General features: G+C 38.1%; 2 protein-coding genes across 3 annotated transcripts in view; both read left to right on the forward strand.

Annotated features, from left to right (window-relative positions):
* The window catches only part of LOC110164932 (ERC protein 2), a 149,591-nt gene extending 146,547 nt beyond the window's left edge, over positions 1-3,044 (forward strand). Inside the window, exon 18 of the mRNA XM_055166416.1 lies at positions 1,139-3,044. The gene's annotated coding sequence lies outside the window, so the exon portion shown is untranslated. The remainder of the gene's footprint in view (positions 1-1,138) is intronic.
* Positions 3,045-4,604: 1,560 nt separating this feature from the next.
* Positions 4,605-15,960, forward strand: wnt5a (wingless-type MMTV integration site family, member 5a). 2 transcript variants are annotated; one of them, XM_020929565.2, is made up of 6 exons: positions 4,605-5,009; positions 5,345-5,437; positions 6,993-7,141; positions 8,927-9,174; positions 12,224-12,516; positions 14,220-15,960. In XM_020929565.2, the coding sequence occupies exons 3-6, from the start codon at positions 7,002-7,004 to the stop codon at positions 14,676-14,678; spliced, it is 1,140 nt and encodes a 379-aa protein (XP_020785224.1). In that variant the 5' UTR covers positions 4,605-5,009; positions 5,345-5,437; positions 6,993-7,001; the 3' UTR covers positions 14,679-15,960. The 2 variants fall into 2 exon arrangements, with proteins under 2 accessions (XP_020785224.1, XP_055022395.1); XM_055166420.1 differs by lacking the exons at positions 4,605-5,009; positions 5,345-5,437 and adding an exon at positions 6,528-6,668.
* Positions 15,961-17,988: the final 2,028 nt, after the last annotated feature.

Consider the following 17,988-nt stretch of genomic DNA (forward strand, 5'->3'; position numbering starts at 1 on the left):
TTCACATGCATCACCGAAATAAAACAATCTGAGAGCATGGTAAACTCTGAATCTGACTTGAGGCGTCTGACCCTCTATATTAAAAAATACAGCGATATTCTGGACACACTGCAAAAAGCAATATCTGCACAAGTTAAAATGACTGAAACTAAGAACATTTTACTTTATTTGAGTAGATTCAACTTGACAAGTAAAATTATCTAGCAATTGAATAGGTGTGTTTTTCTTTATTCAAGCAAAATTAGATTTTGTTTCTTATTTTAATTGCAAAGAGTTGTTGTTTTTCTTATCTTAATTGTACTAAGATGTATTTTCATATTTTAAGTATGAAAAATCTAGTTCCACTGGCAGATCATTTTGCTGGTTAAATGAAATTTACTAAAATTTTGACAAAACTTTCTTAATTCAAGTAATTTAACATGGCTAGATTAGTTTAGTTTTTGCATTGCAGGAAAACATCTTGGTGCCATTTCAAGAATATATAAACTGACCAATTGTGGAATTAAGCACAAGAAAATCAATATGCACAAACTACTTGAAATCATTTGAAAGAGCATCCAGTGCCACCAATCAAAATATAGTATCTCCGTGTTTGTGAACAGAAGTTGTTGTTGCAACCTATAGAAAATGTTCAGTGAATGTGTCTCCTTGGAAATGCTATTGTTTAGACTGGAATGTTCCACAGTATGACATTCAAAATCTGTTGTTTAATCATTTCACGTGTTTTTATTGCTTAAAGAATGCCTTAAAGCATGCATTTGAACTGTGAACAGACCTTTCCACAAATAAACAAATCAAACCCATCATGGCGTCACATAATGGCAAGGCAAGGCAAGGCAAGTTTATTTGTATAGTACAATTCATACACAAAGTAATTAAAAGTGCTTTACAGAATAAGAAAGACATTAAAATCACAAAACAAAGAGATCAGAACATAAATAATCATCATAAAATTAACATTAAAAGAGAAGAATGAGCCTGGATTTAAACATAGTCAAAGTAGAGGCCTGTCTGTTCAGGAAGACTGTTACGTAATGCCATGCACTGGAACATTCTAGCAGGCAACAGTCCCTTCAATTACACAGTGCATCTTTAAATGTATCCTGCCTGACATTTTTGTTTTCTTTTTATTTTCTAGGTTGAAGTATGAGATGGCAATTCATTCAGCTTTCTTCAGACTCACAGCAAGTCATGAACTCAACCAGGCCTTGAAGACCAGTGTTATGGTAGACTCAAGTACATTCCACATCGTGTTTATTCAAATCTGCCCTGGGTTTCAAGGTATCCCAACATACTCGGCTCAAGCTGTTTTGTGGCTAGCGTGACCCAGCAGTGCTAGCCATTCATACACTTATGCACAAGGCAGTTATGGAGTGTTTACAAGTGCAACTAAATACTGGACTTCTGTAAATACAAGGAGTTCAATCCCTCATTTTTGGAGATTTTTTTTCTTGACATACCGTGCCAAAGGAGTTGCGTCGTCCCCTACAAACTGAAACGATTTACTGGGACAAATCTGAATCCTCCATAATCCCAGTATACACCACAAGTTGCTCATTTGTTTGCCAATCAGCCACATTCTTTGCTAAGGACTGCAGTGAAATACAACCTAAAGATACCCACGCAGGAAACTGTTTGAGGATAAGCTTACATCATGCCTACGAACTGTTCATTAATGACACAAAAGACTTTCTGAAAGAACATATTGTTTATGAGACTCTCCTTCTTTTCTTTTCGCCTGCTGTGTGTTTGTTTAATCCACCAATATCATGTTCTGTTTGGGTTTTCTATGTCAAAAATGGTTTGATGTGTCACAAATCCTGAAGTTGGTGCGGCTGTAAATGACGTACTTTGCGGATAGGTGAGTCATGACTGTACACCCATCAAGAATAACAAAATGGCCGCTTGCATTATTGAGGATTTGGGCAAAAAACGAAGTTACGACTGTTAGATAACTGTGTCAGTTTATTGCCATAACTGCAGATTCTGCATTGTGTCAGCATTCTGCAGTAGTTAAAATCAAAAGGGATAGAGCTGAATTTGCAATGAACGATTATGGCGTGGAGTGTAAGCTTCAACTTAACAGACCAAAAACTGAGAAAGTAGGACTGGGCGATATGGGGAAAAAAAAAAAAAAAAAAGAAACCATTCTTTTCTCATCTATGTTCTTTTCAAAAACACAAAAAATAGTCCCTTTCTTCCTCCAACATCTGAACTCTGCTCCAAACCACATGCTTTTACAGGCAGAGCACTGGTTATGGACCTTTCTATAAAAAAAAAAAAATCTAAAAAATTATTGATGATTAGAAATGACTGCATGCCAATTAAAATTCTGTTAATTGCTCAGCCACATGAAAAAGTTACTGATTCTGATAACAGTAGATACATTGACAATGCAATGCATTACAGTTTGTGTATGAAGAAGCATAATAAGTAAGTAGTCATAAAGTTATTCCTGATTGGTTTTAATTATATTTTTATCAGAACATTACTATCATCATTACTATTGGAATGCGAAATTGCAGTTATCTGATGACTACCTTTGAAATCTTTGATAGCATGGACCACTCCTAGATTAATTAGGGATTACATCGACATGTTGTCTGTAGCATTACTTTTACAGAAAAAAAATTCCATTGCGCTTATCTAATAAGCAGTTTTGTACACGGCAGTTGTGTTCATATTTGGTTTTTGATTGTTCAGTATTTCTGTTTTTCTTCTTTTTTTGGATTAAATTTGGTTTTACAACACATTCAACGTGTTTTTACGCATTGTTCATTTAAAGGTGCATTGTTTAATTTTTCTTATGAAGAGGTCATCAAATGCTTATTAAACCTTTCTAACTTTATTGGAAACTAAGTTACAGGTCAGATCTATGGAGAGGAGCTCACAGTCAAAATGCATTTTTTTTCCCACACATTTCGAGATACAAAACAAAAAAAATGTAAGGTAGATGATGTAGATTAATGTCATATTGCAGAACATTCCAGGCAGAGCAATGACATCTCCATAGAAACAACCAGGTGATGGACCTCCTACCAAAAAGTTACATAGTGCACCTTTGATTGTCATTTTATCACATTATTCTACCAATATACAATCCATTTTGTTCTTGTTGCACACCTAATTTAGATACATGGATATTAAGTATGTTTTATAGTAAGTGTTGTTAGAAAATATGAAAAAAGTGAAACACTGCATTATGTCTTATGGAAACTTAAACAATACACAGCACCAAGAACAAATTCCTGCTCCCTGTTTTCATGGTCTACCAATTCTCTCTCCTTCTTAGTCTCTCATAAACTCAGCCAGATGTTGCCCGCTTTTTCTTCCTCAGGGAACAGGGGTGTGAGGGCGAGTGGAAGGAGGGGCGTCCTGGCATGGCAAATGACTACAGGGATCACATGGTTGTAGTGTGTTTTGAAAAGATACTCAAGTGCAATCAGGTATAAGTAGTTTTCACACTTACGGTTACGATGATACAATAATGACAATCAAATTAGTTTAGTTCTGTTTTAGACCTAGTTTTGTTGTCTCTTTACGATGGAACTCAGATTTTGTTTTGTTTCTACAGTGAAACAATTGAAAATAATTACTAAGTGGAAACTTTACTCAAACATTTAGCTCAATTTGCTACCAGACATCTCATTGGTGAGGCAGCTTTTGTAACGTGTGTTTGTTTTATATGAGGCCTATCCTCCTTAGTCATACATTGCACTGGGATCAACCTATTTTATTTTCCATCTTCACTCAATTACCAGGGCACACTGCCAAATTGCCCAGGTTAATGCCCCTTCCATTCATTTTACTATTGTTTTTCCTACTGTTATTCGAACCCCAACTTCCGTGGTGCAATTGCAAATAATCACTTAGTGGAACTATTGAGTACTTTGACCTCTGACTTAAACAACAAAACATTGTACTGTATCACTTGTGGTATACATAGCTTTTAAAATCTGGATTAAGCAAGGATCTAACATGGTCTGATTCTGAACTAAGCTGACACAGAAACAGATCTTAACTAGGATTTTCAGAGTTCCAAACAACTAGCCTACTAAACTAGCTACTAAATTAGAACTAAACAGGGTGCATTCTAAAATGGACTAAGAGTTAACAGACATCGGAGCCCTAAAACAGGACTGACTTTGAATAGACTAAATAAATCATAGATGTTTAAACCATGGAGTAGACCTATAGAAGATTGAAAATACACTACAATGTGAAAACCTGTGCTATAGAGCTCTCTGTTTTGAGATAATGTGCCATAAAATAATAATGACCTTAATGGCTGTAATGCTCCGGGCCTTCAGGTGATGAGAGCGCCCTGTGTACATTCTGCAGTCCTGATTTTTACCTCACAGTAACCTGATCTGCCAACCCGGGAAGAAATCCTAAGTCTCTCCTCTAGTATGGATAGGGTAATAGCCTGGAGTGCTTTATAAGTTTATTTTAGGTAATAGAGACGCTTGTTTTGTTACAGGCTGTTCCGTTCACCCCTCCCCTTCAATACCCTCCCTCCACAAAGTTTTCACCTACACTCAAATTCCTCCTTGGTTCCTGAAAGTTTCTGCTGGTGGTGGCTGCCTGGGCTGGAAGGCGAGATGAAGAAGATGTGGAAAAGCGCATGCGCCAAAGTGTAAGGGGGTTTTGCGGCGCACATCCACGCTGCAGTCGGCTAGTTTGTGTGGGGAGGCGACAGCAGCAGGTGAGACAAGAAGAGAGAGGAGGGATAGAAAAACGGTGCGAAACGGGAATAGTCGCCGATACTTGTCTTCCAACACAGACGCACAACACACGGCGTGGACGCAGCAGAGGCAACACGACGCACGCCGGGTGGACAAAAAAGTTTGGGGATCCTGGTCTACTCTCTGCAACTGTGCTGTGATTTTATCCACTGGATACTGCAAAAGGAGTTGACACAAGCGGTTTTTGTTGTTGTCTTCGCACAGAATGGAAAGGAATTTGACAAGTCGTTTGTGGCGAGGATCACGGTGTGGATTTTTCCGCAGGTAATTGTGCTACGGGCTTACTGTGCAAACGACTGGATTTTACGTTCTAGCTGCATCGTTTTAGCTGCATCTCACACAACAAAACTGACTGAAAGGTGACATTTTTCTGAAAGACATTACAGAGTTTCATGGGACAAATTGGCACTTTGTTTTCCTCTAGATGCCTTTAATTTAAAATTAGACATTGCTCACAAATCTAAGATAAACTTTCATCCATTGTTTAGACTTGACCTTTGACGGAGCGCTTTTACTGTCACCAAAACATCACATTTTTTAAATAATATTTCTTCAAGACATTACCTGGGAAGACAGCGATTTTTTTTTCTTTCCTGCAGTGACAAAAGGGGATTCTAAAGTCACCTGGACTGGTGTGCCCAGGGAATACTGATTGGAGTCTGTTCGACTAGTAACGGGCTGTTTTCCGCACGGTGAGTAGTCTGCACGGCTGTTATCTTCATGGCCCTAGTCCTGTGTTGTTTTCCCAAAAAGAACTGTTTTATTTGGACCCCGCTGCACTGATAGGCCCAGTGCTGCGAAATTAACTTCTTGACAGATGAGAAACAAGCCACACAGAATGGCACACACAATGTTCACAATCACAATGATTGGCATCTCTAAATCAACCTTCAACCTTAATAAAATAACCGTACTTATGCTTAGACTATGAGAGACATTTGAGATCCAGTGGGAAAGTGTGTAATGGCTCACTTTGCGTAAAGTCACTTTGATGCTGCTCTCGTCATAAACCCGTGCACCTGGCTCCCTCTCCTGGCTTCTGAAGTTCATGTCGCGAAGAGAGCGGCACGACGCACTGGAGGCTGCCTATAAATATTTGGTTTGAATGTTACAGTATATAGCTTTAGACTAGTCCCAGTTAGATCTGCAACATTTGTACAAAAAAGGTAATTGTAAAATATATACCATACATTTTTATCACGCGTTTTACCTTCTATAAATTGCTGCAAGATCCCATTTGCAGTGTGTGTGGCGTGTACTGCCCAAATCTTCATTTTGAATCCACAATAAATATGAGTGTCAAACACAAGCTCATAGTAGTTAGGCCTAAATGAAACGACTCAGAGGGAACGCGAGTTCACAAATAAAAAATAATAAGAAGTTTTCTTTTATTATGCAATTTACTAATTGTATTCGGTTTTTCTTCGCAGATTTGAGATCATGAACTTGTGAGGAATAATTATAGCCTAATTATAAATATAGTGTATTTTCACTTGTGCATGTAGGCCTACTAAATTGCACTGTCAAAGTTGCGCTAATTCGGGCGTGTAAAATAACAATTTTAAAATATTTATTTTCGTTAACATACACAATAAAATAAAGATAGAAAAACTAAAGAAACAAAAGTATGCCTAAACATGTGAGCGCGTGGAGTGCGCGAGTGAGCGCGAGCGTGCGCGTGTTCTGTCTGATGATGATGATGATGATGATGAACTTGGCCTGAGTATAATCACAGTCTGACACTTCAGTCGCAGCTAATTAACGCACACAGTGCTCTGACACGTTTTACACAGCTCTGGATTTATGATCACTTCAAACGCAATGGCAGGACTTTGCTTTATTATAAAATAAACTTGTATGGCACCTTTATGATAACTAGTTTTTATGTACTATTGCCCTTTTTCATACTTTTTACACTATAAGGTAATTGTCTATTTTATGTTACTCTCTGTAATGTCATAATCTCTAAACCTGATACTAAATAGTGACATGATTGCTGTTATTTTCAATCTTTTAAAAGTGTTGTACATTATAAAAATGTATTTCTTCCAAATATCCAAAATTATAATTTATCATCTCATAGAAACAATTTATTTTAAACTTACACATTTCTGTGTGTGTTTGAGTGCAGCCTGCCGCCAGCTGTCTACTTTAATCTTGATTTGTCTTTTGCCCTAAAGGACTGAAAACTGCACACATACAGTGTAAGTTTTCTGTGTAATTAACTGAGGTCGTTTTGTCCCTCAGATCTTCAGTATGAACCTGGGACTGAAGTGCTTGTGTCGGCCGCTTTGCTGGCCTTTCGGCTCCGCGACGCTGGACTCCAGACACTGTGTGTTCGCTCTCACTATCCTCACACTCCTCATGCAGGTGGTGGTGGAGGCCAACTCATGGTGGTATGTATGATTATACTCTTTATACAATGTATTCTACGTAAGGGGGCTTTAAGTATATTTTTTTAACACATTCATGTAAAATTGGATTTTAGCCCCTGCGCTGGCTAAATCTGTTTACAATAGTAAAATGTTGACTGTAGCACACAGTCAGATCATTTTTTAACTTAAATTCTTCCTTGGCCAAGCCAAAATTATGAAAATTATAGAAAATGCAGTGGTGTGTGAGTCACCTTCCAAATATGTGCAAATACTGTCACAGCCTGTGTATGAAGGCTTGTGAATATTGTCCAGTTTCTGGTAATGTTCACTAAAATGTCTATATTTCTGCACTCACCGTACCAGCCACTTAAATACAGCTTCGCACTTGGTAATTGAGTTGGAAACTGCAGTAATTGCAGCATCAATGAGCAAATTAACTTCATATGGTAATGACAGGACTGATCTGAGTTTCAATTATTAATTCATAACTATGCTTTTACAAGCACAATAAACAGCCTCTGTTGAATAATATAGATACTAGATATAGACAGCAGTGTTACTAGAAGACCTTGATTAGAGAATGGACAAAATTGAAATATAAACATGTGGAATTTCTTACTTGAAAGGACTAGACCTGGTTCAAACTGATCTATACTGGGACTAAACCAGGTATCAACTAGAACAAAAAACAATACTTTACCAGTGTCCTTTAAGTCATCTATGACCATAACATTATGGCAGTATATTAGTTTGAAAATCTGCTATATTTTGTGCTCACCAATACACACCTCTAACATTTTTATAGTGTACTCATACTTTAAAATTCATTGTTTTGGAAAGAGCGTCCATTAAATCAGCTGAAGTGCAGGCCGCTGAAGGAGTAGTGAGCCCAAACTGTTGGCCTGTTTCCGGTGTGGAGGGGACACAGGTGTAAATGATTTAGTGGAGCAGCAGCACACAGTCTGAGTGGCTGAGCACACAAACAGAGCCGTGTGTTGTTTTATTTTTCTGCCTCTGGTGTGTGTGTGTGTGTGTGTGTGTGTATGCTTTGTGCGTATGTTATGTGTACATATGTTGTGTGTGTTTTGTGCGTATATTGTATGTGTTGCGTTTGCATTCCCCTGCTGCTGCTGCTGCTGCTGCTGCTGAGTTCCCCCAGTCGATCGGGTTACACTGGGGGCTAATTGTGTCTCTCTTGGGGCTCGGGGATGGGCCGCTCTAATTGTCCTGTGGTCTGGAACCAGATGGTGAAATGAGTGCGAGTCTTCAATGAGTCATTCAAAAATGTAGCTTTTGTCTCCCTTTGTAGTTCACTATTGCACTTAAGGCCGCTTTTATGATCACATGACGGACATACTTTATATGTACCAGTTGATAACCTTTTTTGCCTTCTCTTTGGAGGTTACCACTGAGAAACATCTGCCTCTTGGTTGACATGCATTAATTTCAACATAATTCAATTTGTGAAATTACATACTAAATGTGCTTTTTAGAGTAAACGTCATTATTTAGACTTGGGGCCAACACAGTCCCCCATTCTGACTTTTTAGTGTAAATTTTAACCTCATCCAGGTTTGGAAATGGCCCATTGTGGATAGATAAAAATGTGATAAATTTGAGCATTTTGTTTTCATACATACAAATATTGTTTAATAAGTTTCTTTATTAATTTGGCATTAATTTGTCACCAGATGACCTTCCTCAACCTGCACACAAGTTAAATTATGCATCTTCCACTACAATAAAAAGAAAAATTAACGCTTTTACATTTGCATGTTCAAACCCATTATGTTGTTGCCCTCTCAGGTCTTTAGCCATGAATCCACTGCTAATTCCTGAGGCCTACATCATCGGAGCTCAGCCTCTGTGCAGCCAGCTGGTGGGCCTGTCTCAGGGCCAGAAGAAACTCTGCCAGCTCTACCAGGACCACATGCAGTACATTGGAGAAGGCGCCAAGACGGGCATCCGGGAGTGCCAATACCAGTTCAGACACCGACGCTGGAACTGTAGCACTGTGGACAACTCCTCTGTGTTTGGACGCGTTATGCATATAGGTAAAAAAAAAAAAAACACACACACACATTTGACTGTCATTTTTTGCTTTTTATTAAATATCTCAAAGTCTCATGAGGTGGTGCTAGTTAATCAAAACACTTTTTAGTGTATTCACTTTTCATGTCTTGAGCATCATAAAATAACAATGTGGATTTCCTGGCAGAAAAGCAGATTGATTACTATCATTGTCAAATATCGAAATAAACTGAAATAACTTCAGCTGGAAATGAATGATGGTTTTAGGATATAGCCACACATAACACAAGTTTTAAATAACCTTCTTTAAATTAACCCAACTTTGTGTGACCTACTGGTGCCTTCAGCATTTCAAAAAGCAGTATTTTTTCTTTGTTGCTTAAAATGCTAAATAAGTTATAGCATATGTATGCATAAACCTAAAGGTCATACTCACACAGTTTCTGTATGCTTCATTTGCTTGACGTTGGATTGGTCATTGCTTCATTGGAAAAGTGTATAGGACTGTTGCTTCTTGGCAGCCAAGCGGGGGAATGGTTGGTGAGTGAGGTACACGGTAAAGAACTTGTGGCTTCTTGCTTCTCATCGAGTTAAAGGAACGTATAGAAATATAAAACAACATACAGCTGCTTACTGTCAAATTCTTATTGTTTTTGCATTTGTGCTCAGAGCTTCCTAAACCATCAACATCAGTTCAAACACAATGTCACGATGCCATTAATCAAATAAGCTGTTACAAAAAGTTGAAGTTTAATATAAACCTTTTTCTAAGTGTAGAGGTTTGAGAAAGAGCATGCAGCAATTTCTATTCTTGCATCAGAAAAGATTACAGTATGGTTTTCCTCTTAGTGCAGATCGTTTACAGATAAATATTTTTCTTAAGAAATGTCTCTAAATTCAAGTTCCGCAGAAATGCTTTCAAAGTAAGGCTTGTGATTTATGCAGACGGGCAAAAAGTTTAGTTTGAAGTTTTTTAATTGACAAATGCAACCACGATAGTTAATAACAGGATACATATATTCATACATATTTAAAAGGTTTTACACATTCAAGTCTGAAATTAACATTCAACAACTTCACTGTGTTACTGAATTGCCTGTACAATTATACATATTTCATAACATGGTCTTGCCTAAGCACACAAGGCTTTCCCTGTAATAGTCAAAGCCTGTCAGTCAGTCTGCTGGCTTCATTCAGAGCTCCAGGGGGTCCTTAGACTTACTCCTCGGCCCACTGTGGTTACATTAGGCTGGGATACAGTTGAACCAAACTCCCAAATGGTTCTTTCAATTGAGTGAGACTGCAAAGTGGAAGATGGCAAAATGTGAAACTTGCCAATATCCTAGGGCTCAATTAAAATTTGACTAATACATCTGATAATCTATTGCCAAATGTACACAGCTGGGTTTCTTTTTACTTAATATTTTGAAGTGAGTGCACAATTTCATTAAAGAGAAAGCCATATATTCCTATACATTCTTTACTGTTCTGCTTTCCCTTCACTCAAATGTATAGCCCCTGTCATGTGTCTTTCTCTTTCCATCTGTTCTTCCCATCAGAGCATATTTCCTTCAGATTTGGCCCAGCAGGTAGACAGTATAGACTTCATTCAGATATTTTAGTGTTCCTTGTCTTTAATGTCAGCATACTTCGGTCAGCTGTTTTGTCTTTTGCTTCTTATCTACCCTCTTCTTGTAGACTATGACCGCTTAAAGTGGCGCTAATGGGTAGAACATCCACTGACAGCAGGAAAAAATGCTTACACGTATCTCTTTCTTGTATTGTCTTGCGCCCTCCCAGCAGAGGAAATTTGTGGTTAATGGCTAGTGGCTCCAGCATCCCTCACTTGTGACAGATACAACCAAGAGAGCTCTTCTTCTTGTCGATTCTAATTTGAACTGAATTAGACCGTGCATGCTTTGAAGGGTGTTGGTCACTAGAGGGCGTTGCTTTCTCTGGCTGAATCCCAACAACAGCAAACCGAACTCTGCACTTGAACATGTTGGTAATGAGGAGCCTGCAGCAGTTTTGGCTGGAGTGCTCTGAAATCTTAAGTGTATGGTGAGTGCTGTCATATGACATCACATCTCCTCTGTCTGGGGATTCTTAAAGGAAAAGGACACTGATATGGCCTCAGTATAGAAGAAATAAACATCTTGAAAAATTGATCAAAATACAAGGAGCTTGGAGCAGTTTTTAAAAAAAGGAATGCACTGATCAAACATTATGAAAAATACTAAAATAATACATTTAAAGGTGCACTATATAACTGTTTTCTGATGGACTGTCACCACGTCTTGTCTCCGTGTTACTTTTCCTAGTATGTTCTACAGTATGGCATTAAAATTATTTATCTCCATGGAGAAGTTTAGGGCTGGGTATCATTAAGAAGTTGCCGATATGTATAGTATCGTGGCCTATGTATCATATCTCATTACAGTGCAATTTCAGTTCAATACGATACATTTCGAATCGATTCGATATGGTTCAAGAAAAAATAAAGGCTAAATCATGGCAGTGATACTAAAAGTCTTTGTCTCTTCTTGTGCAAAGTTAATTTGAAAAACATATTAATCAACAAAACAGTGAAAATGTCAAATGTGGCATATAAACAAGTTTCCTTCCTCTGAACAAGCAACAAAACTGTAGGACTGTAACAAAATAATATAGTTAAATATCAAAAAAAAACATACTCTTGGCAATATATCGATACTGCAGTCCCTGATATTAAAACTGTATCATCACATTAAATGATACAATATATCGATACTTATATTAATTAATAATTTTGCACACGCCTAGTCAAGTTACAGGTCAGATTTGTGGAAAGCACCACTCACAATTTTTGTGTTTATTGTTTAGCATTTAACACACTTGTAATTGAATAAATGCATGAAAGATAAGTTTAATGAGATACTCTGGGACATGTGAGGCCAAGTAATACCATTTTGCAAATGCAAATTTGTATATTTACAAATCAGATTTGATTTATTTAACATTGTTTCCAAAAAAATATAAAATGTTTTGCTTTGTGATTGAACAATATCTCCAATGTTCTTATGTCCTTTACAGCCAGCAGAGAGACGGCCTTCACCTACGCCATCAGTGCGGCGGGTGTGGTAAACGCGGTGAGCCGAGCCTGCAGAGAGGGGGAACTGTCGAGCTGTGGGTGCAGTCGAGCAGCGCGCCCCAAAGACCTGCCCCGGGACTGGCTGTGGGGTGGCTGTGGAGACAACCTCAACTACGGATACAGGTTCTCCAAGGAGTTTGTGGATGCTCGCGAGAGGGAGAAGAGCTATCCCAAAGGCTCATACGACAGTGCGCGACAGTTGATGAATCTTCACAATAATGAAGCTGGAAGACGGGTAAGATTGTATGAGATAGTGAAACGGTTGGTTTACTCTCTCTGAGCCACAAACTCCCTTTATGTTTTTGTTTTTTTGTCCTCTCAGAATTATAAGGTTCTATGTGATGTTTCCTGAATACGTTCTGTATCAAGATACTGTAGGGTTATCTTGGTTCCATATTACACAAAATGGATTCTCGTGAGCTTCTAGGCATGTTATAATGTCACCTCCTCAAAAAACATACATGTAGATGTGTTTTGTTTTATTTACACATGTACAGCTACCTTTTACATTTGGTTCAGTAGAGATTGGCAATTCCAGGGCCAAAATTATGCAAATTAATTTATTGAAGGTGTATGGTGATTAAAAATGCAAAAGCTTTATCAACACATGATTTACAAGATGGAACAGAGTATTTTCCATTTGAGCAGGGGTGGGTAATTATTTTTTCCATGGGGCCACATGAGAAACTGAAAATACTGTGGAGGGCTGGGCCAAAATGCTTAACTCAATTCTGCATAATATTAATTGTATTTCTTTATAAAAAGCAGTAAATAGCTTTGTTTTTTAGCCGGTCAGACTGGGAAGAGTTTATATTATGACTAAGCAGTGAAATGTGAGGTTGCCTTACAAAAAATGTCATTTAAAAAAACACCTCTAAAATAAAAGCAACGCATGAGGTAATATTTATAAAATGTTTATTTGGCCCAGAAGCTGTACAATGGCCAGGTCTGCATTTGAGAAAAGAACTCTTAAGTATTCAGGATATGTGTGTGAAACGTGTGAATGAAACAAAATACAACTCTGGGTGTTTTTGAAGGGGAAACAACATTATAAGATAGATTTAAAAAATAGCACAATATGGGCCCAATCCCATTTACCATTTCTCAGTTCTATAGTGCTTTAAGAAACCTCAAAAAAACTCAAAAATATTTCAGAAATACTCATATAGAACCTTGTAATTAGAATACAAATTTATGGTATGTTATACAGCCTGCTCGAATTTGGTCATATGTGTTTTTAATTGAAAAAAGAAAAAAAGGTTTAGCAAACACCTCACCTGGACTTGTGCAACATTACTGAACAAAGTGCAGACTGCAGTGAAACAGTATAGGGAGGTTTGAAGTGAAATAGTGCAGGTCTCGTAGAGGAATCTGGCTGATGATCTGTGTAACAGCTCTGTCGACTCTCATTAGCACACACTTTTATCTCTGTGCTGTCAGATCACACGAGGCACTCCATCTCTCTCTAAACATCTTGAAACCACCTCAGACGTGTGCAGTGCCAGAGATCTGCTGCCAGCCCTGAAAAAGGACAAATGACTGGAACATGTTTTGGTTAACTTAAAAAACATGGAGACAAGTGCATGGAGACACTGCCAATAGTGATTATATTATATTGATACTTTGCAGCTGATATCCCTGGGGGTGTGATGCGAACTATAAGCACTGTGCTATCTGAGGCTTGTTAGACTTTATTCTGAGCTTTTCTTTAACACAGTCTGATCAGAAAGAGCTGGTTTACTTGGAAAAACAACAGGAAAGATGTTTTTTGTATGTCCCACAAATAAGTGTTCACAGTGTGGACTGCAGGTGGAGTGGATAGAGGAGAATAACAGAGTTTGTTATATTGTGTCATATATTGTTACACCTATAAAAGTTTAGTAAATCCTTTGTCAATGACTTGAGTTTTTAATACTCTCTTGTTTCATTCTGGTTCAGACTGTGTCCGACCTGGCCCACGTCTCATGTAAATGCCATGGTGTCTCGGGCTCGTGCAGTCTGAAGACCTGCTGGCTGCAGCTGGCCGACTTCAGGAAGGTGGGAGATGCTCTGAAGGAGAAGTACGACAGCGCCGCCGCCATGAAGCTCAACACGCGTGGAAAACTGGTCCAGCTCAACAGCAAGTTCAACGCCCCGACCAGCCACGATCTGGTGTACCTGGAGTCCAGCCCGGACTACTGCCTGAAGAACCAGAGCACTGGCTCTCTGGGCACTGTGGGACGCCTGTGCAACAAGACCTCCGAGGGCATGGACGGCTGCGAGCTCATGTGCTGTGGCCGGGGCTATGACCAGTACAAGGCGCAGATAGTGGAGCGCTGTCACTGTAAGTTCCACTGGTGTTGCTACGTCAAGTGCAAGCGCTGCACCAAAATCGTGGACCAGTTTGTCTGCAAGTAACAGACGGAGCGCATGTTCTGTGGTCAGACCAGTGTGAGGAGCAAAGAAGTGGAAAGAATGAAAGAAAGAAACTATATAAATTATATTTATAGAGTTAAACAATTATGCCTTTGCAAAAAGACTTGACTTTTTTTTTTTTTTTTTTTTGACAACAAATCAGAAACTGAGAAATATTTATTTTGAGATTTTATTTTGGCCCAGACGTCAACAGCCAGTTTTATACCCACAAAGTGCCTGAAAAACTGTTGGAAAAGCTCTCTGCCCAGCTTCCCTCAAGCTTTTTTAAATTTGGATATTCAAATGGACTGAATTGGACTCCCTTCTCCAAATGTTGTAGAATAGTTGAGTTTGGGGCTTGTTCTTAAAGAATGACTGAAGAGGATGCCTGTGCGTATGGATGTTTTGTTCACTGGCCCAGTCCTAGACAATTACATACTCACCTCATGACCTTACTGCATTTCAAGTAAGTAACACTGGTGGTCCACATGAGTTCTTTGGAGTACACGGGGTACTACGCAGAGGGCTAAGATTGGGGATTGGGCCATTTTATTAAGCTGTACAAATGCCTTAAAGTTCCCCGGGTGCTGCAACAATCCCTCAACCGATATGCACTTTTAGACAGAAGCTAATACCTGTCTGTATGTGTTAACCAAGAGTAATATTATATTTGTTATTGCATACATTCTTTTCCATATTAACACCAAATATCCATCTAACATTATTTTACAATACGTAAATGGTTTCAAGTATATATGGGCAATGTTGTAGTGGTGACTTAATCCATTCTCTGTGTATATAGTATGTCTATCCAGCCAATCAGTAAAATGTATTTATTTTTTTAACCAGACTTCAACTTCAAGCCACCATCTCCATGATACTGTTTGTTGGCGTTTTCTTCTTCTCTTGTTTTGAAAGTCACTTTGTATGTTGTTCTTGCGGCTCTTTCACTGTCTTTGTAAAGGGAAATGCACCTTATTGCTATCAAAACACATAATCTTTCTGTTCACTTTTCATGTTGGTTCAGTCAAGAAAAAAAAAGGCGTGTATCTGTGATTTTAATGTGTGCACCGATGTTTTAAGTTCAATACCACTTCTATTTGCTCACTGTCCCTGTGGTGGTCCTCCATAGACAACGGCATTATGTTTTACCCATCCAACCAAGTGTATTTATAAGCTTCTCCATGGAGTTGAGGTTTGAAAATGTGTTAATATAGCTGATATTTTGTTACTTTTTACAAATTGGCTCGATGCTCTACTTTATTTCAATAAATATCCATATAAAACCAGCACTTAAACCTTCATGTATTTTATTTATTTGCATATTTTCCTTTGAACACATTTGAATAGTACTCAGTTTAGTTTTCATGTAAAAATAATTTAAAGCTGAAACAATACCAAAGTTCTTAAATCTATCAATATTACATACGGTCTTTTTGGTGGTCATCGTCTTTCCGTTGTTCCAGTGCCTGTGGTTCACTTTGAGCAGCTCCGTGTCGAAGTTGCAGATTTATAAATGCTTGTCTAAAATAAGACTGACCTCATCATAAATTTGTGGAGTTCGAGAATTTGAGAGAAGAGGAGAATTGTGGGTAAATGAGGAAGAGGATTAGAAGCGAGTGGAGAGGAGCTTTAAGGAGCTAATACTCAGTCAATCTTTCATAAAAAGACCCTGGCGTTGCCTCATGCGTAAACTTAAAATTATCTTGGCATAAGCCTACGTGTGTAACCCTGGCATTTGGTCCTGTAAGTCACAGTTTTGCAGAAAATGTACAGTATGTGATATTGAGGTCACAGAAAACTATAGGAAAGATCGACTTTACAAGCACAAACCAAAGGTAGCAGGTCTTGGCATATTTGAACTTTCAATAAAAAGCTATGTGTTTACAGGCGTATAAAATAAGATTGGGACTGCTTTCAACATGCAAGAAAAAAGGTTTAGAAAAAGATTACAGAAAGTAGAAGTACCCAAAACGTTAAAGTATGTTAGAGCCAAAAGACCCAAATGCACCCAGTTTTGATGTTAGATCTACATGTTTTAAAAGTGTAATGCTTCTTGTTTATGAAACCATGTACTAGTACTTGCTATAACAACTACCATATTATGTTACTCTATGAAGCTGAAATATTAGCACATAAAGAGAAACCCAAACAGAATTAAATCAGATGCTTCATGGTGATTTATAAGAACCAAATGAAAAGCTCCAGGTGCTGTGATAGTGTAACTGAATCCACAGGTGCTCTGCCCTCATTGACTCTGCTACTGTGAAGATCTGTTGAATTGTTGGCAGGACTTACCCACACCTGCCCCTGCCTTTGCCCTGTGCCCTCATCGCTCCATTCTTTCTCTGGGTTTTTCATGCGGGTGACTGTCTAAATATTTGTTCTCTCTTTTTCGGTTGTGGTTTCGATAAACTTGTTATTTAAATTCGCACACACAATTAAGCACTGACCACAGGCTCCTCATGCGCCGTAAGAAAAGAATATATTTTGAACATGTTGTATGCTTTGGCTCTGCTTCAGTACCTCCTCTTCACAGTTTGTTCTAGAAATATAATCGTTTGTTTGAATGGCTTTCCTCATGTGCATCTCAAATGGTCCTTTTACTGAAGAGAGACTGATTAATCTCCCCCATAAAGTGATTTTACATAGTTTTACATGCGCACATTCGTTTGGTGGAGTTCTTACGCACAGTTCTGAGGACTAATTAGCATGATGAGAACAGGGCGGAGGATTGAAACAAGTGGTTTGACTTTTCTATGACCATTGCATTAAAATTCCTCAGAGCATCTCCAGGAACGTTACGTGACACTGCAGATGTTTGATATAATGCAACATTTTACAGTTGGAGCCAAAAGTACTGACCACAATTTTGTGAGAATTCTTAATATTGAGCTCCTGCCAATGGAAATACCAAGATGTTCCCCTCATATAACTACACTTTGACAATTGATGGGACACATGAAAAGCTATTATTCTGTGGTGAAATTTTAAGATTGTAATCGGGTAAATACTTGATATAACTATTGGAACTACTATTAAACTACTCATTACAACTGACTGTACTAGGTGTTTTAGGGTTTGTATTGTCTACTGTTTTACCCCACACAAATCTCTGTATATATTTAGAGAATATTGAAAATACATGAACAATTTATTTGCAAATTCCATCAGCACTTACAGTTTGTTAGATTTGCCAGTATTCTTTGTCCAATAATATTTTACAATTGTTGTATCTTCTTCCAATAAATAAATACATTCATATTGAAGTTAAATAAAATATTAAAGTAAAATACAGGAAATGATTAATGCA

The sequence above is a fragment of the Boleophthalmus pectinirostris genome, unplaced genomic scaffold (assembly GCF_026225935.1).
Source record: "Boleophthalmus pectinirostris isolate CB_2022bp ecotype Guang Dong unplaced genomic scaffold, ASM2622593v1 HiC_scaffold_8, whole genome shotgun sequence".
Lineage (NCBI taxonomy): Eukaryota > Metazoa > Chordata > Actinopteri > Gobiiformes > Gobiidae > Boleophthalmus > Boleophthalmus pectinirostris.

Excerpts from the sequence above, each read along its gene's own strand:
- wnt5a (XM_055166420.1), top strand. The coding sequence starts at position 6,630 with ATGTACTATTGCCCTTTTTCATACTTTTTACACTATAAG. Across the intron at positions 6,669-6,992 it reads CATACTTTTTACACTATAAG|ATCTTCAGTATGAACCTGGG; the intron begins GTAATTGTCTAT and ends TTTGTCCCTCAG. Across the intron at positions 7,142-8,926 it reads GTGGAGGCCAACTCATGGTG|GTCTTTAGCCATGAATCCAC; the intron begins GTATGTATGATT and ends TTGCCCTCTCAG.